This window comes from Nicotiana tomentosiformis, chromosome 7 (assembly GCF_000390325.3).
Source record: "Nicotiana tomentosiformis chromosome 7, ASM39032v3, whole genome shotgun sequence".
Taxonomy (NCBI): domain Eukaryota; kingdom Viridiplantae; phylum Streptophyta; class Magnoliopsida; order Solanales; family Solanaceae; genus Nicotiana; species Nicotiana tomentosiformis.
This window is the reverse complement of record NC_090818.1, coordinates 79,474,207-79,499,808: the sequence shown is the minus strand read 5'-3', so window position 1 is coordinate 79,499,808 and position 25,602 is coordinate 79,474,207. Positions and strand designations below refer to the sequence as shown.

Sequence of the window (25,602 nt, the reverse complement as noted above, 5' to 3'; positions counted from 1 at the left end):
GATTGGGGATGATGGTGCTATGCGGCTTCAGGGTCGGATTTGTATTGCGAATGTGGATTGGTTGAGTGAGAGATTTTATCCTTGAGGAGTCTCGTAGATCAAAATATTCTATTGACCGAGGTATCACGAAGATGTATCATGACTTGAATCAACATTATTGGTGGTAGAAGATGAAGAAAGACATTGTTGGACATGTCTCTCGGTGTTTTTGAATTGCCAACATGTCAAATATGAGCATCAAAAATCGGGTGGTTTGCTTCAGATAATTGATATACCAGAGTGGAAGTGGGAGCACATCACTATAGATTTCAGGGTAGGCTTACCATGGACCTTGAGGAAGTGTGATGCCATTTGAGTTATTGTGGATCGAATGACCAAGTCGGCACATTTCATTCCGGTCATGGCTTCCTACACTTCGGAGCTGTTGGCTAGGATCTACATCAGGGAGATTGTTCACCTACATGGTGTACCTGTTTCTATCATCTCAGACTGTGGCACTCAGTTTACTTTGCACTTTTGGAGCACGGTTCAGCGTGAGTTGGGCATGAAGGTTGAGTTTAGTACTGTATTTCACCTCAGATGGATGGGCAGTCTGAGCGGACCATTTAGATCTTGGAGGATATGTTGAAGGCAATAACTGTTGATTTCAAAGGTTAGTGGGACTAGTTTCTACCTCTAGCAGAGTTTTACTGCAGCAAGAACTATTAGTCAAATATCCATATGGCTTCGTATTAGGCCTTATATGGGAGTCAATGTCGTTCTCCAGTTGGTTGGTTTGATCCTGGGGAGGCTATATTGTTGGGCACAAATTTAGTTCGTGATGCTTTGGAGAAGGTGAAGTTGATTCAGGAGGGGCTTCGCACAACTCAATATAAAAAGAAGCGTTATGCGGACCAGAAGGTTCTTGATGTGGCTTTCATGGAGGGCGAGAAAGTTCTTCTTAGAGTTTCACCCATGAAGGAAGTGATGATGTTAGGAAAGAGGGGAAAATGGAGCCCGTGGTTTACTAGCCCGTTTGAGGTGTTAGAGAAGGTCGGCAAAGTTGCTTATAGACTTGCTTTGCCTCCTATTCTTTCAGGAGTTCATCCGGTGTTACATATTTCTATGCTTTCAAAGTATCATGAAGATAAGTCCCATCTTTTGGACCTCAACACAGTTCAGTTGGATGAGAATCTAGCTTACGAGGAGGAGCCGGTGGCCATTTTGGATAGGCAGGTTCGGAAGCTCAGATCTAAAGTTATTGCATCAATAAAGGTTCAGTGGAGATGTCAACCAGTCGATGAGGCTGATAAGTGCGGATTTTGACCACTTATTAGCTCATTTTTGCTTTTGTTTTAGTCCAAAAGTATTGATTTATGTTCCCAAAACTAATGAAAGTGTGCAAATTGCAGGAATGTAGGAAGCTTGGGCTCCCATGATGAAATCCGACTCAAAAAGGAGTATTCCGACTAACAAGGCAAGAAGGGGCGTATAACATAAGATGTGCGGTCCGCAGAAGAAAGTGCGGACAACAGAATTCCCTCTGCGGCCGCAGAACAAGTGAAGAAGCCTAACAGAGTTTTAGCTAATGTGCGAACCGCACATAAATTGTGTGGCCGTAAAACAAGGTCTGCACTGATAAAGACTTCAAAGTTCAAAGAGTGTGCAAATGACCGAGACTTGAAGCCTTGCCTGAAGTGCGGACCGCACAAGAATTGTGCGGCCGTAGAAGCTACATTGCAACTGTAGATCAAATTGTGCGGCTGCAGATTGCAAGTCCATGCAAGCTGAAGCAATCTGCGGATCGCACATGGAATTGTGCTGCCGCAGAACCTCCCAAAGGGCATTTTTGTCAGCGAATTTTAGGCCACTATAAATAGGAGAGAATCATATTTTTAGGTCAAGTTTCGAAGTTTGAGTTGCTGTAGTCGTTGTATTTTGCTATTTTAGGAAGTTTGTGACTATTTTAGGCTTTACGAATCACATTTTATCATTTTAATCTTAGATTATGAGTTTAATTAGTATTTCTTCTTTGTTTTCTTCATTTCTCACTATGAGTAGCTAGATTCTTACTAGGGTTGTGACCCAACCCTAGTGTGTAAACCTTATGGGTATTTAATTTAATGCATGTTTATGATTTGGTGTTGATTATTTAGCCTAGTTTATGCTTTAATTTTAGAATTAATGGTCGCAAATAATGATTCATGCCTATTTGACTTGGTATTTGATTGAGAAAGAGAGACCTAGTTTAGAAAAACTTGACTAACAAGAAATTGGGCTAATTAAGAGTTTGATTAGCCTAATTAAAGGGTTAAAACTAGAGATAGTGAGAACCCGACTTGAGCTCATATCAACTATTTAGCTCGATAAACATTTGGGCTTGAGAAAGCCAAATTGGGCAAAATCACTCTATGACCAAGAGGTATTGAGTGGGTAACGTAGAGTTGAGAGCTATATACACGCCAATCAACAAAACAAATATTAACCTATTTAACCCATTAGGTGAACACCTAGGTTAAGGTCATATCCCTAGGCTTTTTAACTATTCGGAAATATACCAAAAATAATCATTCGCTTTCTAGTTTCTTCTCTCAGCTTATAATTGTTAGAATAAAATTAGAATTAGAAATAAAAACCTTTGTTTGGATGTGCAATCTAGTTGTTCCATTTGCTTTCATCAAGTGTATTAACACCCATATTAAACTCCCTATGGAAATCGACCCCGACTCTTGTTGAGTACTATTCTTCTAGCGACCGCTTCCACTCACTATTGAGTGCGGATTGGACGTGGATCCGAGGCAAGTTGGGAGATCGAGCATAATATGCGGACCAGATACCCCCTCTTTTGGCACTTCAGGTATGACTCTAAACTCGTTCGAGCATAAATGTTTGTTTTTGAGTGGGAGAATGTAATGACCCAACCGGTCATTTTGTGTATTTGAGCTCCATTTCCCTATTGGATGATTCTTGTATGTTCAGTTTATTTTTATGTCTTACGGGGATGGATGGTTTGGTTCTGGGGAGGTTTAAGAGCGAATTGGAACACTTAGTTCCATTTTTAGAAGCTTAAGTTATAAGAGTTGACCAAGGTTTGACTTTTTTGTAAACAACCTCGAATTTGAATTTTGCCGGTTCCAATAGGCTCATATGGTAATTTTAGACTTAGGCGTATGTCCGTGATTTGGATTTAGAGATTTCTAGGATGATTTGGCTCTTTTTGCTGAAAGCCGCAATTTGAAGGTTTAGAAATTTCCTAAGTATGACCATGAGGTTACATTGAGGCTATCGGATTTGGGTTGTCGTTTTGGGGGTTGGAATAGGTCTATTTTATCATTTAAAACTTGTGTGCAATGATTTGCCTCATTCTGAGATGGTTTGATAGGAATTAGATGCGTGGTTGTGAATATATGTTCTTGAATTTGAAGGGTTGCATGAGGAGTTTTGGTATTTGATTCGTGATTATGGATGTTATTTTTATGTTTTGAGCATGTGAGCGAGTTTATTTGAGGTTAATAACCCTGTGTGGATGTTTGGTATGGGGCCCGAGGGGCTAGTTTCGGATTGGTTTCAAATTAGTTTGGAGAAGGTTCAGACTTTTGTTGGTGCTGCAGACCTCACAATTGCGATGGTCTGCTCATATTTGTGACACCTCGCATTTGCGGAGTGAGGATCACATTTGCGATGTTAGGAAGTGAAGGTCAATTTCGCATTTGCGAAGCTGGTGTCACAAATGCGACATCCGCAATTGCGAAAGGCAGTTCATATTTGCCACACTTGGTCGCATTTGCGAGCCTCCTGGTCGCTATTGCGATATTTTAGGTGGAGGGATCTAGTTCGCATTTGCTAGGCTCGCAATTGCGAATCCCTGGTCACAATTGTGACTTTCGCAGCTTATTATTTAGAAGGGATTTTGGGACATAGACCCATTTTCTCATATTATGAACCCTATTCTTGGAGAGGGGCAATTTTTGAAGAGGATATTCACACAATGCACAAGGATAAGTGATTTTCACTTGATACTATATCTTGATTTCCCATGCATTTTTACATCTAAATCATGGAATTTGGAAAAGAAATTAGGGGGGTTTTGACTATGTTTTGAAAAATAAAAATTAGGGATTTGAAAGTTGATTTGGACTTAATTTTGAAACTAATAACACATTTAGACTCGTAGGGTTATGGATAGTCGGGATCTACACCTTGGCTCAGGTTTTGACCTTGTGGGCTCGGGGTTGACTTTTGAGAATTGGGTAAAGATTGGGACTTTATTATTTGAAATTGATTCCTACAATATTATTTGATGATTTTGAGTTATTTTTGTCTAATTTTAAGCCGATTGGAGGTGGTTTCTAAAGGAAGGGCTATTTTAGAGGGTTTAACTGTGCCGGAAAGAGGTAAGTGTCTTGGTTAAACATGATTTGGATGAATTGGGATGTAATTTTATCTAATTGTTATGTGTTATATACGTTTGGGGTGGCGCATGTGCAAGGTGACGAATGTATGTGCTTGCAATGGGTTAAGCATGCGAGCAAAATTAGCATTATCTATGCCATTTTGATTTTATACACCATGTCTTACTTGGTTTTAATTGATCCTGTGTAAGGTCCCGTAAAAGTTTTCCTAAAAACCGGGATTCCGTGATGCGGAAGTAGGCGTAGAGGTTAATAATAGTAGCTCACCGCGGTTCGGACTCTTTGGATTGAACAGTACGCTGTGGAGTTGAAGGAAATATTTTTGCAGAAGTAGGCATTTCTGCGGCCCATTATGCGGCCGCATAATCACTCTGCGGGCCGCATAATGGCCGCAAAGTGAAGCAGTCATTTTGGCCAATTTTGAAGTCAATTTCACGGCCAATTATGCGACCACATAACCGTTTCATGGACCGCACTCTTGTCGTGTATCCCACTTTGGGATTTTTCAGAGGGAGGTTCTGCGGTGCACTATGCGACCGCAGAACCGTTCTGTGGTACATTATGTGACCGCAGAACAGGTCTGCGAGCCGCATAGTGACCGCAGACCTGGTCAGTTCCTTTCTTGTTTTGGCATCCCAATTTTGCTGTCATTTTGCGAACCGCATAACCATTATGCGGTCGCATATGCGACCACAGAACCTATTCTGGAGCTTCATTTTGGTTTTTTAAAAACCGACCCTACTTCGTTAAAATAGATGTAAGGAGCCATTTTTGAGCAAAACCTGATACTTTAGAGTGAGAGAGAGAGTCCTAGAGGGAGAAAGTGATCTTCATCACGTTACTCTTCAATTCTTGCATAAACTTTTGAAGATTATTAAGAGAAGCACCCTAGGTCTTCATCCTAAATGTAAGAATCTATGCCTAGCTCTTAATTTCGAAAATCTTCTAAAATGGGGGATAATTAGAAAGACAATTCTTGGGTGTGGGGTTTGTTGTCTTGCATGCATGTATCCTTGAAGTATGTGGAAAGGTTGTGAGCTAAAAATGGTAGAGAATGGGTTGGGGAATGGTGGAATCATCCACAAAAAAGGGCCTTAAAACATTAATGCCCACTTAGTGTTTGATAATGTGCTCAAATGAGCTAGAATCATGATAATCTTCCTAATTTTAGTCCAACTTGTTATATTTCTAAAATAGATCGAAGTTGCTAAGAATTCCGGAACGTTGTAAAGTTTAAGGAAGCTCAATTGAGGTGTGTTGGCTAAACCCCTTTCTTCTTAGAATCGAATCCCATGGTGTTCATGTAATTGGAGTAAGTCCTTGATAATTATTGAATTGGCTATTCCTAATGTGGTTGTGTTGAAGGATGTATGTTCAATACTTATTCCAAATGCTTCATCATGTCATCTTGTCATTTGAGGATGTGTTCAAAATGTGGAATATATGTTAGAAATGTTAAGACTTCATGTTAATATCGAAATAAAGATTGTCATGCCAAATTAAATGAAAAGCCTCTATGTGCCTAAGATTCCCAAATTGCTCATATGTGAATTTAATGACTTGAATGGGAAGCCCTATTGTTGTTGATAATGATAATAATATTTGAATGTGGAAAAGGGAACAAGAACTATGAAATACGGCTAAGTGCCAAGAATGACTTTTTAATCGTGATCACTAGTGCCAATGAATCGAATGAATAAGAATGAAGTATGATGTGAGATGATTGACTGAAAAAGGTAATGTCTTGGGTGAGACAGCCTAGCCGATCGTGTCGTGATCGGACGCCATGCCGCACACATGGTGGTGACTATGCTAAAAATGGTAATTGAAATTGTGGTTATGGTTGATGTCTCAAATGGGACGACCTAGCCGATCGGGTCGAGATCGGACTCCGTGTAAGAATACAGAAGTATTGTGAATTATGTAATATCGGCACTAAAGATCACCCAACCTAATAACATGGAAATTGACTTGAAAACTTATGTGATCCGTATTTGATGTTTTAGTATTGTTTGAAGCCCTTATTGAACTCATGACTGTTTTCCCCTTGTATTATTATTCATTCTATTGAGATGGTGTTTAGCTTTACATACTAGTACTATTCGATAGTATTAACGTCCTTTTTGCTGGAGGCGCTGCATCTTTAAATGAATGCAGGTGGTTCCATAGCAGACAGTGTTGATCAGCAATAGCAGTACACCTTCCTCCTAGCAGACTTGGTGAGCCCCACCTCATTCCGGGGTCTTTGTACATTTTATTATCACGTTTTGAGGTATAGCCAGGGCCTTGTTGCCGGCACTGTCATAACTCTCTTTTGTACCTCTTAGAGGCTCCGTAGACATTATGCGGGTTGTACATGGGTGATAGAAAAGTCAAACAGATTATGTTGTATTTTGATCTCTTGTTCCACTTTAGACTATAAAAAGGTGTGTATTTTGAGACTTAAAAGTGAAGTAACTAATAGAAAGGTTTTGGTATTGTATTCATGATCTCCATATTGTCTAATTAATGAATATATGTCACCTCTTTTTCCATGAGTGAGTTTCGGGTAGAAAGTATCTAGCAGGCTTGCTCGGCCGGGTTCACTCAATTGAGCGCCGGTCGCGCTCCCCGAGTTTGGGGCGTGACATCGTGAGATTTTCTTTGATGCTATTTATGATTTAAACTACGTTGGAAATTCATGAAATGTTAGTTTGGCTAATGTTGCAAAAGTGGAGAATATTCTCTTATAATACATACTACGTAAATATTGTTGTTGTTGTTGTTGTTATTGTTGTTCCCCATCGTGTTTGGTACTGATTCTATGTGTTGTAGTGAGGTTGAGAGGTATTGCACGACAAGTGTTTTCGTGTTGTGATGTTGAGAGATATTGCATGACCGGTTTTTCCGTGCTGTGAGGTTAAGAGATATTGCACGGCGGGTATTTCCATACTATAAGGCGAGAGATATTGCACGACAGGTGCTTATATGCTTGTGAGGAAGAGTGTACATGCATGACAGGTGTTTCTGTGTTATTGTTATGTTACCTTATGTTTTGTGTTCTTACTATACGATCAGAGGGCTTGGCTATGTTAGTTTGAATGGTTGTTTGGAGTTGGTTGTGGAAGCATAAGTTGTGGTTTACTCTAGTTGTACCTTCCTTTACTTTCTCGTTTTATATCTCTTTACTTATGCACTTGTTAACTCTCTCGCATGTTGTTATTATGTTATCTTACTTGCTATTTTACTAGTTATTTCATTATTTCTAGTCACTTAATTGCACAGGTTCATATGTAGGTGTCTTGTTTGAGTCTCGTCACTACCTTGTCAGGATTAGGCTCGTCACTTACAGATTATAGTGGGTCGGTTATTTTTATACTATACTTCTTCACTTCTTGTACAGATTCGGATAATGAAACCAGCAGAGTCGCGAGAGGTGCTTAGCGGATACCAGAGAGGAGACTCAAGGTAGTGCTGCATACCGTTTTCAGGCCTTAAAGTCTTCTTCCCACTTCTTCTGTACTATTTCTTTTCTTACTAGACGGTATTGTATTTCTTTCAAATAATGTATGTAGTAAATTCTAGTAGCTCATGTACTCGTGACTTCACATATTGTGATGGTTGATCGGTAGTGTTGGATTTTAGACTCATATCGTATGTTTCTGAGTTATCTTTATTATATGATAGAAAAATGCAGTAAACCATTAGATTCCTTTCTTTCTTATTTATTATTATGCGCCTAGCAAGCAGTGTTAGGTACCAGCACGATCAAATTATTATTTTGGGTCGTGGCATAAGTCCACTCTCGGTCAAACTTCTGAACTCTCCAATTCCTCAACTTGCCAACTTTCGACAAATAGAGTCAAAATATTCTAGGAACATCCAACTTCAAATACCTATGCCCAAGTCCAAAATGACCATATGAACCTATTGAAATAATCAAATCCCGATTATAGGGTCGTTTACTTAAAAGTCAAATCTTGGTTAACTCTTCCAACTTAAAGATTCTAAAACAAGAATTACTCTTCCAAACCAATCCCGGGCCTATAGAAAAATAAAGTCAACCATGCACACAAGTCATAATGCATCGTATGAAGCTGCTCAAAATCTCAGATCGTCGAACAAAATGCTAGAACTCACAACGACCGGTCGGGTCGTTACATAAGAAAACATATGCAAATATAAAGTTTTGCTAGTATTTCTTCTTCTCCTTCTTTCTCCTTCTTCTCTTTCAATAAATTATGAGCGCGCATAACTAAAATTGTAAAAGATGAGATTTGGGTATTGAAGATCTATTGCTTAATTTTGTTGAACTTGAAAAGAACTTACTGAAAAAGATAAAGAATAAGATATGTCTATTGAAGACCTTAGATTGAGCCTTACCATTGAAAATATTGTGATTTGCATTTAAGTGTTAGATATTAAATTTGGAGTCATTTATTATTAACCAATTTTAAAGCTAACACATGTTGCTGAAATTTTTACACACTAATTATAATGAATTGTCAAGATTTTTTTCACGACCCAAACTCCTACCGGAGTCGTAATGGTTCCTAACACTACTCTCAAGTCAAGACAACAATTTCACAATAGTAATAATCATGATAATGGAACTAAATAAATCTCAACAGGGGGGTAATCATAAAATATCTGAAATAACAGCAGTAACATAACTACAACCATCTCAAAGATCTGGTGTCAACTAGTATATGTACACTACCGAATCTCAAAATACAGAGTCAATACTCATTATAATATTGTGTGAATGTTAGAACAGTGATAACAAAATAAACCAAAAGAGAACTTCAATGTCCGCAAATGTCATAGCAGCTACCTCGTAGTCTCCGCAAGCTGGTACCAGTACGAACTCTAGAAATCACCACGTCCGGAAGTACCTTGATCTGCAGATATAGTGTAGAGTGTAGTGTGAGTACAACTGACCCCATGTACTCAATATGTAACAAACCGAACCTCGGGTTAAAAGCAGTGACGAGCTCGGAAGAAAGTCAGTGTCCAACACCAATAATCAATAACAACTCATAATATAATGAAGACAGTATAAGTAAATAACTCAAAAGATATCATGTTCAGCTCGTTCATAAATTCGAAAAATAAGACATGATTTCCATGTATAATACCAAAACATGAGTTTAACAAGGAAAATGTGGTTTTTTAAACTTTCAACAACATATAAGATATTTCGTTTACCAACTAGTATGAGGAAGATGCATCTCTATGCCAACATGTCAAGTCAACAACATCATAGTGAAGTCATCAAGTACACTCACTCTCAACACACTCAAGGTGCCTGGCACAAATGCCACTCACCACCACACACAACCACACTCAGCACTGTACGGGTGCCTGGTACAAATGCCCCTCACCATCACACTCATACAATCACTCAGCACTGTACGGGTGCCTGGAATAAATGTCCCTCACCAAAGCACATATACATATCATTGTGCCTGCACTCACTATAATGTCAGACTCGGGAGGGAAGGATCCTAGCCCAAGCGCTAATCAATAATCAATATAAATGCATTGCGGCATGCAACCCGATCCAAATATCAACAAGTTGCGGTGTGCAACCTGATCCAACATAACTCACAAGATGGCTTTATGACCCACATTAGTCATCAACCACTCAAGTCTCAATGGCTCACATCTCATAGAACTCAGCCCTTCATTATCACATATAGAAGGCAACAACAACATGTGATATGACAAACAAATAATGTACAGAGACTGAGATATAACATGAAGATAGAGAATTATGATTGAGGATATGGCTATAATTAAGGCAAACATCTCAAACAACAAGAATAGCCCTATCATGTTTCAAACAAAAAAGTACATAGCCTAGACATGATTTCTAATATGAGTAGTAGTTCAAATAATTATACAAGTAGAGAAAATACGAATATAATGAGGCATGAAAGCAAACAAGCCCTTTCTTTGTAGCCTAAAATCTAATCGGATCATGAAACCCCGATGTATGCACACACGCCTGTTACCTAGCATGTGCGTCACTCCAACACATCTCAAATATCATAGTCCACATGGATAATTAATTACCCTAAAACCAAGTTTAGATATGTTACTTACCTCCCAATGCGTGAATCAATACTTTAAATATCCCTTCCCATGAGAATCGGCCTCCGAGCGACTCGAATCTAGTCAAAATAATTTAATATCATCTATAGAAGCCATAGGAAACAATCCCAAACCATAAAGCTTTATTCTAATATGCAAAATCAACCCAAAAAGTCAATCCCACGTCCGCACCCCGAAACCCATCAAAACTCACAAATCCCGAACACCCATTCGAATATGAGTCCAACCATACTAGTTTCATCCAATTCCGACTCCGAATTGCGGTACAAATCCGCAAAATTACATTTCGAAAAGTTTTTACTGAAATCCCAAATTTCTTCACTTAGATTCATCAATCAAATGATAAATTCAAGGTTGAAATCATGAATAATGAACAAATCTGAGTAAAAAATACTTACTCCAATCCAAATCGTAAAAAGCCCCTCCAAAATCGCCCAAATTCGAGATCTAGATCTCAAAATGTGATAAAATAGCCAAAACCTTTGAGATAGAGAAGTTAAATAATCTACCCAGGCATATGAATCGTGATCGCGGGACCAACATTGCGATCGCGAAGAATAAAAACTCACCGGCCCAAAAATGCCCTTCGCGAACGTGAAGTCGTTCACGCAAACGCATCCCTTCTCAAAACAAGCTTCCGCGAATGCGACCACACATGCGCTATCACGTAGGCAAAACTCCAGCCTAGCCACACGGCTTCTCGAATGCGACATCAGAGCGCGAACGCAGATCATCACCTCAAAGAGCTCCGTGAACGCGATGCATTCCACACGACCGCAAAGTGTAGCACCTGCCCGCCAAAAACTCCACTTTGCGATCGCGAGCCACCAACTGCGACCGCGATGAACAACCTCTGCACTAGAAATCAGCAAATCCAAAACAAGGAATAATGGTTCGAAACCACCCCGAAATACACCCAAGGCCCCGGAGACCCCGTCCAGCCACACCAACCAATCCCAAAACATAACACGGACATACTCAAGGCCTCAAATCCCATAAAACAACATCAAAATCATAAATTGCACCTCTATTCAAGCCTAAGGAACAATGAACTTCAACATCCAAAACTCATGCCGAACCATATCAAATAAACTTGGAATGACCTCAAATTGTGCATACAAGTCCCAAATGACAAAACGAACCTATTCCAACTCCCGAAACTGCAATACAAACCAGATATCATCAAAGTCAACTCCCGGTTAAACCTATGAACATTCCAAACCTTCAATTCTCCAACTTTCGCCAAAAAGCACCAAATCAACCTACAGACCACCAAATCTAAATCCGGACATACGCCTAAGTTCAAAATCACCATATGAACCCACTGGAACCAACAAAATACCATTACGGGCTCATCTACACAAAAGTCAAACTCTGGTCTACTCGTTCAACTTAAGCACCCGACCTTGAGACTTAGTGTCCCAATTTAATCCAAAACTCCCCCGAAACCAAACCATCCAACCCCACAAGTCCCATAACATCAAATACACATATGTAAAGAATCATATAAGGGAAATGAGGCTAAAATACTCAAAATCACTAGCCGATTCATTACATTCTCCCCCTCTTAAACAAACGTTCATTCTCAAACGAGTCTAGAATCATACCCGGAGTCTCAAAAAGTTGAGGATATCTGCTCCGTATCTCCTGCGCAGTCTCTGAAGGAGCCTCCTTGATCGGATGACCTCTCCAATGAACCTCCATCGATGCTATATTCTTCGATCTCAATTTTTGAACGTGCCGGTCCAAAATGGCCACTGACTCCACATAATAAGTCAAATCCGCATCTAGTTGCACGGTGTTGAAGTCTAATACATGTGACAGATCCCCACTTTCGGAGCATGGAAATATGAAATACTAGGTGAACGTTCGATAAACTAGGTGGAAAGGAAAGTCTGTAGGCCACCTCTCCAACTCTCTCTAGCACCTCAAAAGGACCAATATACCTAGGGATCAACTTGCCATTCCTCTCGAACCACATTACACCCTTCATGGGCAAACATCTGAGTAGAGCCTTCTCACCCACCATATATGCCACATCACGAGCTTTCGTATCAGCATAACTCTTCTGCCTGGACTGTGCTGTACGAAGCCGGTCCTTAATCAACTTCATCTTCTCCAAAGCGTCACAGACTAAATTAGTGCCCAACAACCTAGCCTCCCTAGGCTCAAATAAGCCAGCCCAAGAACGACATCGCCTCTTATATAAGGCCTCATACGGAACCATCTGGATACTCGACTGATAGCTATTGTAGTAGCCGAACTCTGCATATGATAGAAACTGATCCCATCGTCCCCCGAAATCAATGACATAGGCTCGAAACATGTCATCTAATATCTGGCTAGTACGCTTAAACTATTCGTCCGTCTGGGGATGAAATACCGTACTCAGCTCAACTTGTATGCCCAACTCACGCTACACTGCTCTTCAAAAATATGATGTGAATTGAGTGCCTCGATTCAAGATAATAGACACGGGCACACCATGAAGACGAACAATATCACGAAGATAAATCAGATCTAGCTACTCTGAAGAGTAGGTAGTCATGACTGGAATGAAGTGTGTGGACTTAGTCAGTCTGTCCATAATAACCCACACCACATCAAATCTCATCAAGGTCTCTGGAAGCCCAACTACAAAGTCCATAGTGATACACTCCCACTTCCACTCCGGAATGTCTAGCCTCTGAAGCAAACCAACCGGTCTTTGATGCTCGTACTTCACCTGCTGACAGTTCAAACACCGAGCAACATACTTAACAATATCCTTATTCATCCTTCACCACCAATTGTACTGCCTCAAATCCTTGTACATATTCATGACACCTGGATGAATTGAATATCGCGAACTATGGGCCTCCTTTAGAATCAACTCACGCAATCCATCCAAATTTGGAACACAGATTCGACCCTATAGCCTCAACATCCCATCATCCCCAATAGTAATATCCTTAGTATCGTCGTGCTGCACTGTGTCCCTTAGGACAAGAAAGTGGGAATCATCATACTGAAGCACCTTGATATGCTCAAACAATGACGACAGTGATACAACACATGCAAGAACCCTACTAGGCTCCGAAATATCCATCCTCACGAACCTGTTGGCCAAGGACTGAACATCCAAAGCTAACGGTCTCTCCCCAACTAAAATAAAAGCAAGACTTCACATGCTCTTGGCCTTCTTACTCAATGCATCGGTCACCACATTGGACTTCCCTGAATAATAAAGAATGGTAATATCATAGTCCTTTAGTAGCTCTAACTATCTACGTTGCCTCGAGTTCAGATCCTTTTGCTTGAATAAGTGCTGGAGACTCAAGTGATCCGTGAACACCTCGCAAGACACGCCATAAAGATAGTGCCGCCAGATCTTAAACGCGTGAAAAATGGTTGCCAACTCTAAGTCGGGCACTGGTAGTTCTTCTAATAGGGCTTCAATTGATGCAAAGCATAAGCAATCACTCTCCCCTTCTGCATCAACACACACCCAATGCTAAGTCGTAAAGCATCCCAATATACTTTATAAAAACCCAATCCCGAAGGAAATATTAGAATTGGAGATGTGGTCAGGGTAGTCTTGAGATTCTGGAAGCTCTTCTCATACTCATCAGACCACCTGAATAGATCACCTTTCTGCGTCAATCTAGTCAATGGGGCTGCAATAGATGAAAACCCCTACGCAAAACAACATTAATACCTAGCCAACCCAAGGAACCTCTAGATCTCGGTAGCAGTAGACTTCCGGGCCAACTCTAAACTACCTCGATCTTCTTGGGATCTACATTAATCCCCTCACGGGACACCGCGTGGCCCAAGAATGCTATTGAGTCTAACCAAAACTGGCACTTGGAGGATTTAGCATATAACGTCTTCTCCCTCAAAGTCTGAAGCACGATCCTCAAGTGCTGCACATGATCCTCCCGACTGCGAGAATACATCAATATATCATCAATGAAAACTATGACGAAGGAATCTAGGTATGGCTAAAATACATTGTTCATCAAGTGCATGAAGGTTGCTGGGGCATTGGTCAACCCAAATGACATTATCAAAAACTCATAATGGACATAGTCTTAGCATGACAATCGGGAATATAGTGAAGTGGCGACAACAAATCCATGCCCAAAATCACCTCAAAATCCACCATGCTGAGCAACAAAAGATCAACTCTAATCTTATAACCCCTAATGGTCACCACACAAGACCGATACATGTAGTCCACCATAATAGAATCACCCACCGATGTAGATACATGAAAAAACATATATGAAATATCACGGGGCATATTCAAATAACGAGCAAAGTACGATGACACATATGAATAAGTGGAACCAGGGTCAAATAACACTAAAGCATCTCCGTGGCACACGAAAACAATACTTGTGATCACGGCATCGAAAGAAACTACCTCTAGCTTAGAGGGAAAGGCATAGCAATGGGCCTGTCCACCACTTGACTGACTTCCATCTACAGGGCGACCTCATCCTGTACCACCTCAACACCGAACTGGCTGAGCGGGTGGTTAAACAACTGGTGCAAGAGTCATAGTCTGGCCTCCTTGCTGCACGGGACCTCCGAGATAACGGGGGCAATACCTTCTCACATGCCCCAACTCCCCACACTCGTAGCAACCTCAAACTGGTAATGATAGCGGGGCCTGCATCGGACCCCGTGAACTAAAATAACCATTAGAATAGCTCGGTACTGGCGAACTGAGGTACGATTTGTATTGAGGTACGATTTAGGCTTGAATTGAGGTACGATTTGTAGATTTGATGTTGTTTTATGTGATTTGAGGTCTCAAGCAGGTCTATATTATATTATTGAACTTGTTGGTATGTTCGGACGGGGTCCCGGGCGCCCCAGATGTGTTTCGAATAGGCTGTGGGCTATTTCCTCCTATTTTGGATTGTTGTTCTGATATCTGGTGTCTTCGTATTCACGATAGGTAGTCGATTATCGCGTTCGAGTGGGGCTTTGGGATGCAGGATCAGTTAGCAGCTCTTTGCGATCGCGGGCATCATTACGCATTCGTGTAGAAGGACAGCCTGGGATTGGTCAGCATAAGCCTTTGTGTTCATGGTTAGTACCTTGCGTTCGCGTAGTTTTTCCTTGCTGGGCATCGCGTTCGCGACCTCAATATGGCATCTGCATAAGGTTATTTGGCAGCTTATGTTTTTGAGCTTCTGCGATTGCGAAAAGGAATATCTGGACAGGCTTATAAGTACTCTATTTCGAGGGCTTTTGTTTTATCACTTTTTGAGTTAGAGTGCTCGAATTTGGGCGATTTTGGAGAGGATTTTCACGATTTGGATTGGGTTAAGTATTCTCGACTCGTATTTGGTTATATTTCATGATTTCATCTTTGTGTTTATCATATAACTAGTGATTTGAATTGGAGAAGTTGGGGATTTTTGTAAAAACTTTCTAAAATATAAAATGATGATTTGAAGGCCGATTTGAGGTTGGAATTGGATGATTTTTGTATGGTTGGACTCTTATCGAAATGGTGTTCGGATTTTTTGAATTTTGTCGGGTTAATTGTGTTTATTTGTCCTTCCCTTCTTCGAAACCCCACTATGACGATTCTAATTTTTGTGATGACAACTATAGGGACATGGAAGTGCAAGAAGTTGAGCATGATCAAATGGAGAGTTCAAGCTCATGATGGAATGCCTACTTGAAGGAGTAAATAGAGAGCAAAATGCGTTAAAAGAGCTTTTGGAAAATAGTCTCTAAAATGATTTGGCGCTTGAAAGGTTGAACTCACAAATGGGAGAAATGCTTGAAGCTTTAGAGGTCCAAAAGCATCAGAAATGGATGATATCCAAGAACCTCCCTTAGAGGCTGAAACCAAAAATCCTTCTTTGGCACTTGATAAAAATCAAGAAGAACTCTCAAATGCTCAAAATGAGAGGATAATGCTCATGTTAAAGGCCATCCTTAAAAATGAGGAGAAACGGAACATGGCACTCGAGACTTGAAAGGAGTATTAAATCGAAGTGATGAGACCATCCGCACCTTAGAAGATCAAATGAAATAATTGGTTGAAGGTCATTATGCTCACCAACTTGAGAGTGTGGAATGAGTTCAAGAAATGTAACTACCCTGCCGGTTGTTTTGACTATTCTAGCCTCGTTCCCTTATTTATTGCCTCCTCCATAATACATTGTGGTTATGTGGCTTTCCAGGGTGGTTGGCTTAGTTTCAGGTGAGTTTCTGAGTGAATTGGGACACTTAGTCCCAAAGTTGGAAGCTTAGGTTGCAAGAGTTGACCGGAGTTTTACTTTGGTGTAGATGACTCCGGAATGGAATTTTGATGGTTTCGATAGCTTCATATGGTGATTTTGGACTTAGGAGTATGCCCGGATATTGATTTGGAGGTCCGTAGGTCGTTTTGGCTTGAAATGGAAAAAATGGAAAAGTTCAAGGTTAGGAAGGTTGAGAAGTTTGACCGATAATTGACTTTATGAATATCGGGTCCGAATTTTGGTTTCGGAGTTGGTTTTATATGATTCGTTGTTAGTTTTAGAAGTTGAATGTTCATGGATCAATAGGTTTGAATTGGGGTGCGATTCGTAGATTTGATGTTGTTTGATGTGATCTTATACCTCGATCAGGTTCGTTATGTGTTTTGGAACTCGATGGTATGTTTGGATGGAGTCCCGGGGGCCTCGATTGTGATTCAAATTGAAATCGGGTTCATTTTGGTCTTAGGATGGTGGCTGATGAACAACTAAGTTCTGGTGCAATCACACCTGCGAAGGCATGGCCGCATGTGCGGCACCGAAGAAGCGTTCAAGTGGCCGCATGTGCGAAATGGGACTGCAGGTGCAGAGGCCCATGCGCAGGTGCGTGTCCGCAAATGCAGATATTCTACCACAGAAGGGAAGTTTAGTCAGTTGCCTATGGACCGCAGGTATGGTCAGACTTCCACAAAAGCGGACTCGCAAAATCGAACTCTAGTCCGCAAAAGCTGAACCACAGGTGCGGGTTCGGTCCGCAGGAGCGGAAATCTCTGGACTTTAATTGAGGCCGCACCCGTGATGGATTTTTCGCAGGTGTGAAGTCGCAAAAGTGACCCAGTGTCCACAGAAGTGGAATAACTGAGCAGAAAAGAGTTAGAGTTGAGCGTTTTATTTCATTTTCCACACTTTGAGTTAGAGAGCTCGCTTTTAGGTGATTTTGGAGGGGAGTTGCAAGGATTGGATCGGGGTAAGTGTTTTTGACTCGAATTTTCTTATTATTCATGAATCCTTCATTTTTTTTTATCATTTACTTAATGTTTTGAGTTGGAAAAATTGTGAATTTTTATGAAAACTTCCTAAACTATAAATTGAGGATTTGAAGGCCGATTTGAGATCGAAATTAGATAATTTTAGTGTGGCTGGACTCGTATCAGAATGGGTGTTCGAATTTTGTAAGTTTGATCAGGTTCCGAGGAACGGGCCCGGGGTTAAATATTTGAGTTGACTTATTGAATTTCTTTAAAGATTGCAACTTTATTATCCGGAATAGTTTCCTCTTGTTTGTATTTATAGTATTAAGTTATTTTGGCTAGATTCGAGCCGCCTGGAGTTGGACTTTCGTTGAATACACTTATTAGTGGGCTGATTTAACTTGTTTGAGCTAAGTATCTTGCCTAACTTTGTGTAGAAGAAACTACCTCTTAGGATTTGGGTTGAATGTTCTATTTGTATCATGTGAAAGACGTGTACGCGTGGTGATGGGTGTGTACACGAGCATATGTTGTATTTGACCGGTTTAGGTTATTTATACTCTTTCCATGACTTTATTTGAATTGTCATAACATGTTGTAACTTTCATTGTTAATCTACCCTTACATGCTTTATTTGACATTGCTAAAACTTGTTCTACCTCTTACTTGTTATTTTGCTCTTATATGCTTTAGTTCAAGTTATTGCCTTTCTTAGTGTATTCTTACTTCCTTAACTGTTGAATTACTTTACTTAGAGTTGTTATTTAATGGAATATCTTCTTGTTGAGTTGTTGGTGTTGAAGTTGTAAAAGTCATTATCACATTAAGATGAAGTTGTTAATTGTGGAGATATACTTCTTGATGAGCAATTCACTTTCATTTTGTTATTGTTGAGATTTTTGTACACATTGTGGTTAAGCCATGGGCAATTTGTTGTGGAAACATTGATATTGTTGACTTTGTGACAAGTTGTGGCATATGGGCACTTGTGGTGCGAGTTGTGATTGTGTTATGATATTGATGCCCATGCAGTAGTATAAGGCTAGGGGTTGAAATGCATGCGGTGAGATAAGGTATCTTGATACGCGTGTTCCTAGTAGAGGAACTACTTGAAGCCACGTGGTGAGATAAGGTGGGCTAAATCGCGTGTAGCTATTTCAGGAAAAATGATTTTTAAAACTAAATATAAGGTTCATGCGGTTATATAAAGAAAAGTTGTGATTGAAATTATGAAATGTGAATAAGAGGCGGTACCCCGGTTGTGATTCTTATTGTACATTTCGTATTGTAAGGATTTATTGGTTGAATAGTTCTTGTTGCTTTTATTCTTCATTTTCTTACCAGTTTTGTCCATATTTGATTATTTGTGGTTCTCATTATGTGATTCCTTCTTTTGGCCTTTTTGCTTAGAATTCTGTCATTAGCTTACGTACTAGACTGCTTTGTTAGGATAAATATATATGTAGCCCATTAAACTTGCCAGATTTTTTGGTTTAGACACTTAAACTTAGTCTTGTTCCTATTAAACACTTGAAGTGAATATAAATTGTGTCCATTTTACACATACTGTACCATGTCAGCAGTTTGTGTCTAATTGACACAATTTATCTTCACTTCAAGTGTTCAATTGAAACAAGCCATAGTTTAAGTGTCTAAATAAAAAAATTGGACAAGTTTAAGGGGTTGTATATTTATTTGTCCATATTTGATTATTTGTGGTTCTCATTATGTAATTCCTTCTTGTTGCCTCTTTGCTTAGAATTCTATCATTAGCTTACGTGCTAGACCGCTTTGTTATCACTCATTTCTCCGCTTTCCATTACATCCCGTTATCATATTATTGTTCTATTTATTTTGTCCTAGTAGGTGTCTTGACCTGGCCTCGTCACCACTTTACCGAGGTTAGGCTTGATACTTACTGGGTACCATTATGGTTTACTGATACTACGCTTCTGTATATCTTTTGTGCAGATCCAAGTACATCTACCAATGCCAGACGCTAGTGATTGATTGTTACTTTTGGAGACTTCAAGGTATACCTGCTCGACGTCCGCAGGCCTGGGAGTCACCTTCTACTATCCCTTATTACTGTTATTCCTTTATTCAAATAGTGATGTGCACTGAGATCTTAGTATTTATTGTAGATCGTATGACTTAGTCTCACCGGGTTTTGGGAAATGTTGTATTGTGGTTCATTATTGATATCTTTTTGTGGCTTAGTAGTTTATATAATGTTTTCAGTCCTTATTTCTGTCATATTCTCTTGTTTGTTAGGGTTACCTAGTCTTAGAGACTAGGTGCCATCACGACATCCTATGGAAGAAAATTGGGGTCGTGACAAGTTGGTATCAGTGCTCTAGGTTCATAGGTGTTACGAGTCAAAAGAAGGTTTAGTAGAGTCTTGCGGATCGGTACGGAGACGTCTGTACTTTTCTTCGAGAGGCTACAGAAATATTAGGAAACTCCACTTGTTTGATCCCTTATCTTGCGAATTTGTTGACTTTGAAATTTGAATCTTTGTCTTTTTATTCTCTCACAGATGGTGAGGACACGCACTGTTGGATCCGACGATTTGACACCTGCACCCCCTGCTAGAGCCACGAGAGGTCGGGGCAGAGGCCTAGGAGGGACACGTGGTGCAGCTAGAGCACCTGCCCAAGTAGTGACTGAGGAGACACCAGTATATCTAGTTGGGGGAAAGGCACCCGAGGCGCCTGTTGTCACCCCTGCACTTTAGGAAACCCTAGCACAGTTCTTGAGCATGTTCGGTACTATAGCTCAGGCGGGCCTGATTCCACTTGCTCCTACTATATCTTAAGCTGGGGGAGGAGTTCAGACTCCTGCGGCCCGTACTCTAGAGCAGCGGGTCAATGTTTATTAGGTCCTAGAAGTTATGCCATCGCTGCATGTTATTCCATCCAGCTCGAGATTAGGGCAGTGGCATCTGAGGAGGAGTAGCTTAAAATTGAGAGGTTCAAGAAGTATCATCCTCCTACTTACAGTAACCTAGCTACAGAGGATGCGCATGTTTTCTAGAGAAGTGCCACCATATTCTCCGCACCATGGGTATTGTGGAGACAAGCTAGGTCGCTTTTACCATATTCCAGCTGTCAGGAGGAGCATATTAGTGGTGGTGGGCTTACAAGGAAGGTAGCCCAGCTGATGCAGCTTCACTCATATGGACTCTGTTTATAGAGATGTTCTTAAGAAAGTTTGTTCCCCAGACCCTTCGGGATGCATGGCACGTGGAGTTTGAGCAGCAATACCAGGGTACTATGACAGTTTCAGAGTATGACTTAGTCTCACTGGGTTTTGGGAAATGTTGTATTGTGGTTCATTATTGATATCTTTTTGTGGCTTAGTAGTTTATATAATGTTTTCAGTCCTTATTTCTGTCATATTCTCTTGTTTGTTAGGGTTACCTAGTCTTAGAGACTAGGTGCCATCACGACATCCTATGGAAGGAAATTGGGGTCGTGACAAGTTGGTATCAGTGCTCTAGGTTCATAGGTGTTACGAGTCAAAAGAAGGTTTAGTAGAGTCTTGCGGATCGGTACGGAGACGTCTGTACTTTTCTTCGAGAGGCTACAGAAATATTAGGAAACTCCACTTGTTTGATCCCTTATCTTGCGAATTTGTTGACTTTGAAATTTGAATCTTTGTCTTTTTATTCTCTCACAGATGGTGAGGACACGCACTGTTGGATCCGACGATTTGACACCTGCACCCCCTGCTAGAGCCACGAGAGGTCGGGGCAGAGGCCTAGGAGGGACACGTGGTGTAGCTAGAGCACCTGCCCAAGTAGTGACTGAGGAGACACCAGTATATCTAGTTGGGGGAAAGGCACCCGAGGCGCCTGTTGTCACCCCTGCACTTTAGGAAACCCTAGCACAGTTCTTGAGCATGTTCGGTACTATAGCTCAGGCGGGCCTGATTCCACTTGCTCCTACTATATCTTAAGCTGGGGGAGGAGTTCAGACTCCTGCGGCCCGTACTCTAGAGCAGCGGGTCAATGTTTATTAGGTCCTAGAAGTTATGCCATCGCTGCATGTTATTCCAGCCAGCTCGAGATTAGGGCAGTGGCATCTAAGGAGGAGTAGCTTAAACTTGAGAGGTTCAAGAAGTATCATCCTCCTACTTACAGTAACGTAGCTACAGAGGATGCGCATGTTTTCTAGAGAAGTGCCACCATATTCTCCGCACCATGGGTATTGTGGAGACGAGTGAGGTTGCTTTTACCACATTCCAGCTGTCAGGAGCAGCATATTAGTGGTGGCGGGCTTACAAGGAAGGTAGCCCAGCCGATGCAGCTTCACTCATATGGACTCTGTTTATAGAGATGTTCTTAAGAAAGTTTGTTCCCCAGACCCTTCGGGATGCATGGCGCGTGGAGTTTGAGCAGCCACACCAGGGTACTATGACAGTGTCAGAGTATGCTACTAGATTTAGTGATTTGTCCCGACATGCACCTGGCTAGGTTTATATAGTTAGGGAGCGAGTCTGCCGATTCATCGAGGGGCTCAACTATGGTATTAGATTCAGCATGGCTTGGGAATTGGAGACAGACACTACGTACCATCAGCTGGTAGAGATTGCGCGGAGGTTGGAGGGTATGCGGGGCCGTGAGAGGGAAGATAAGGAGGCCAAGAGGCCTCGAGATTCTGGAGGATATAGTGGTGCCCGTGCCCTATCTATAGCCCGTCGTGGCAGGGGCTATGTGAGCTGTCATGTCCATTCAGTACTTCCAGCTTCTAGTGGTACTCCGGCTACTCCGAGGACTCAGGTTGAACATTTTGCTCAGCCACTATCTAATGCACCTCCTACATGGGGTGCCTTTGGCGGTTAGTCTAGCCAAACTGGCCAAAGCCAGTTTTACCAGATGGCCATACCTACCGAGAGCTTGTTTTGAGTGTGGGGATACCAAACATATGGTAAGGGACTACCCTAGACTTAGGAGGGTTGCACCTCCACAGACTACTCAGGCTCCCTAGATTCCACCTGGTCCACAGACTTCACAGGCCATGGTTGCTACTCCAGCTGCCACTCCACCTGCATAGCCATCTAGGGTTGGAGGTCAGGCAGGTATAGGTCGCCCTAGATTGGAAGACCTGGCCAGATTCTATACTTTTTCGGGTAGGACGGAGGCGGTTGCATCAGACACATTCATCAATGGTATTGTTTCGGTTTGTCATAGAGATGCTGTCTTATTTGATCCTAGCTCCACTTACTCATATGTGTCATCTTACTTTGCTCCGTATTTGGATATATCTCGTGATTCTTTGAGTTCTCCTATATATATGTGTCCACTCTTGTGGGAGATTCTATTATTGTGGACCGTGTGTATCAGTCGTATTCAGTTGTAATTGGTGGTTTTGAGACCAGATTTGATCTATTGTTACTCAGTATGGTAGACTTTGATGTTATCCTGGGCATGGACTGTTGTCGCCCTATCATGCTATTCTGGATTGTCATGCCATGACCCTGACATTAGCTATGCCATGTTTGCTGTAGTTAGAGTGGAGAGGTACATTGGATTATATTCCTAGCAAGGTTTTGTCCTTCCTTAAGGCACATCAAATTCTTGAGAAGGGGTATGATGCATATCTAGCATTTGTGAGAGATGTCAGTGGTAATACTCCTACCGTTAAGTCGGTTCCAGTGGTCAGAGATTACCCAAATGTATTTCCAGCAGATCTTCCGGGCATGTCGCCCGATAGAGGTATCAATTTTGGTATTGACTTGTTGTCGGGCAATTAGCCCATTTCTATTCCACCATATCATATGGCACCAGCGGAGTTAAAGGAGTTAAAAGAGTAGCTGCAAGAGTTGCTTGATAAGAGTTTCATCCAACCTAGCGTGTCACATTGGGGTGCTCCGGTTCTGTTTGTGAAGAGTAAGGATGGTTTTATGAAGATGTGTATTGATTATAAGCAGCTGAACAAGGTTACAATGAAGAACAATTACCCATTATCATACATTGAGGACTTATTTGACCAGTTACAGGGTGCTAGAGTGTTCTTAAATATTGATTTGAGGTCAGGGTATCATCAGCTGAAGATTTGGGATTCTGATATTACAAAGACTACCTTAAGGACTAGGTATGGTCACTACGAATTCCTTGTGATATCATTTTGGCTGACCAACGCCCCTGCAACATTTATGCACCTGATGAACAGTGTATTCCAACCATGTCTTAATTTATTCATCATTGTGTTTATTGACGACATCTTTGTGTACTCCTACTGCCGGTAGGATCATGAGCATCATTTGAGGAATGTGCTCCATACCTTAAGAGAGAAGAAGTTACATGCAAAATTCTCGAAGTGTGAGTTCTGGCTCGATTTAGTTGAGTGTTTGGGTCATGTGGTGTTAAGTGAGGAGATCAAGGTAGATCCGAAGAAGATTGAGGCAGTTCAGAGTTGGCGCAGATCGTCTTCAGCTACTGGGATTCGGATTTTTCTGGGTTTGGCCGGATATTCTCGTCGTTTCGTAGAGGGCTTCTTATCCATTGTTGCACTTATGACCAGATTGACTCAGAAGGGTGCTTCTTCCAGATGGTCCGAGGAGTGTGAGGCGAGCTTTCAAAAGCTCAAGACTGCTTTGACTACAACCCCAGTGTTGGTGTTGGCTACGGGTTCGGGGTCTTACACTGTGTATTATGATGCGTCATGTGTTGGCCTTGGCGCAGTGTTGATGTTAGACGATAGGGTGATTGCCTACGCATCTCTGCACCTGAAGGTTCATGAGAAGAATTATCCTGTCCATGACTTGGAATTGGCAGCTATTGTCCATGCCTTGAAGATTTTGAGGCACTACTTGTACGGTGTGCCATCTGAGGTCTATACTGATCACCGGAATTTTCAACATCTGTTTAAGCAAAAAGATCTTAACTTGCGATGGCATAGATGGTTAGAGTTGCTTAAAGACTATGATATCACTATTCTATATCATCCCAGAAAGGCCAATGTGGTGGCCGATTCCTTGACTTGAAAGGCAGAGAGTTTGGGTAGTTGGCATATCTACCAGCAGCAGAGAGGCCACTAGCCATGGACGTTCAGGCCTTGGCCAATGAGTTTCTTAGATTGGATGTTTCAGAGCCCAGTCAGGTTCTTGATTGCCTGGTTTCTCGGTCTTCTTTATATGAGCGCATCAGAGAGCGTCAGTATGACGACCCCCATTTGCTTGTCTTAAAAGACACGATATAGCACGGCGATGCCAAGGAGGTTTCTATTGGATATGACGGGGTGTTACAAATGCAAGGCAAGTTATGTGTGCCCAATGTAGATGGGTTACGTGAGTTGATCCTGGAGAAGGCCCACAGTTCGCGGCACTCCATTCATCTGGGCGCCGCTAAGATGTATCAGGATTTGAGGCAACATTATTGGTGGAGGAGAATGAAGAAAGATACAGTGAAGTATGTGGCTCGGTGCCTGAACTATCAGCAAGTGAAGTATGAGCATCAGAGGCCGGGCGGTTTGCTTCAAAGACTTGAGATTGTCGAGTGGAAATGGGAGCATGTTACCATGGACTTTGTTGGTGGGCTCCCACGGACTTCGAAGAAATTTGATGCATTTTGGGTGAATGTGGACCGGTTGACCAAGTCCGCACATTTCATTTCGGTTGTGACTACCTATTCATCAAAGCGGCTGGCTGTGATATACATCCACAAGATTATTCGTCATTACGGTGTGCCGATATCCATTATTTCTGATCGGGGCACGTAGTTCAGATTGCATTTCGAGATGGCTTTACAGCATGAGTTAGGCACAGGGGTTGAGTTGAGTACATCATTTCACTCTACACGGACGGACAGTCCCAGAGCACCATTCATATATTAGTGGGTATTCTTTGTGCCTGTGTTATGGATTTTGGGGGGTTCTTGGGATCAGTTCTTAC

At 41.5% G+C, this 25,602-nt stretch overlaps 1 protein-coding gene across 1 annotated transcript; it reads left to right on the top strand.

Moving 5' to 3' along the window:
* Window positions 1-400: 400 nt before the first annotated feature.
* LOC138895875 (uncharacterized) lies at window positions 401-1,305 on the top strand. The gene is made up of 2 exons (XM_070180618.1): window positions 401-565; window positions 736-1,305. Exons 1-2 carry the CDS (start codon window positions 401-403, stop codon window positions 1,303-1,305), a joined length of 735 nt encoding a protein of 244 aa, XP_070036719.1.
* Window positions 1,306-25,602: the final 24,297 nt, after the last annotated feature.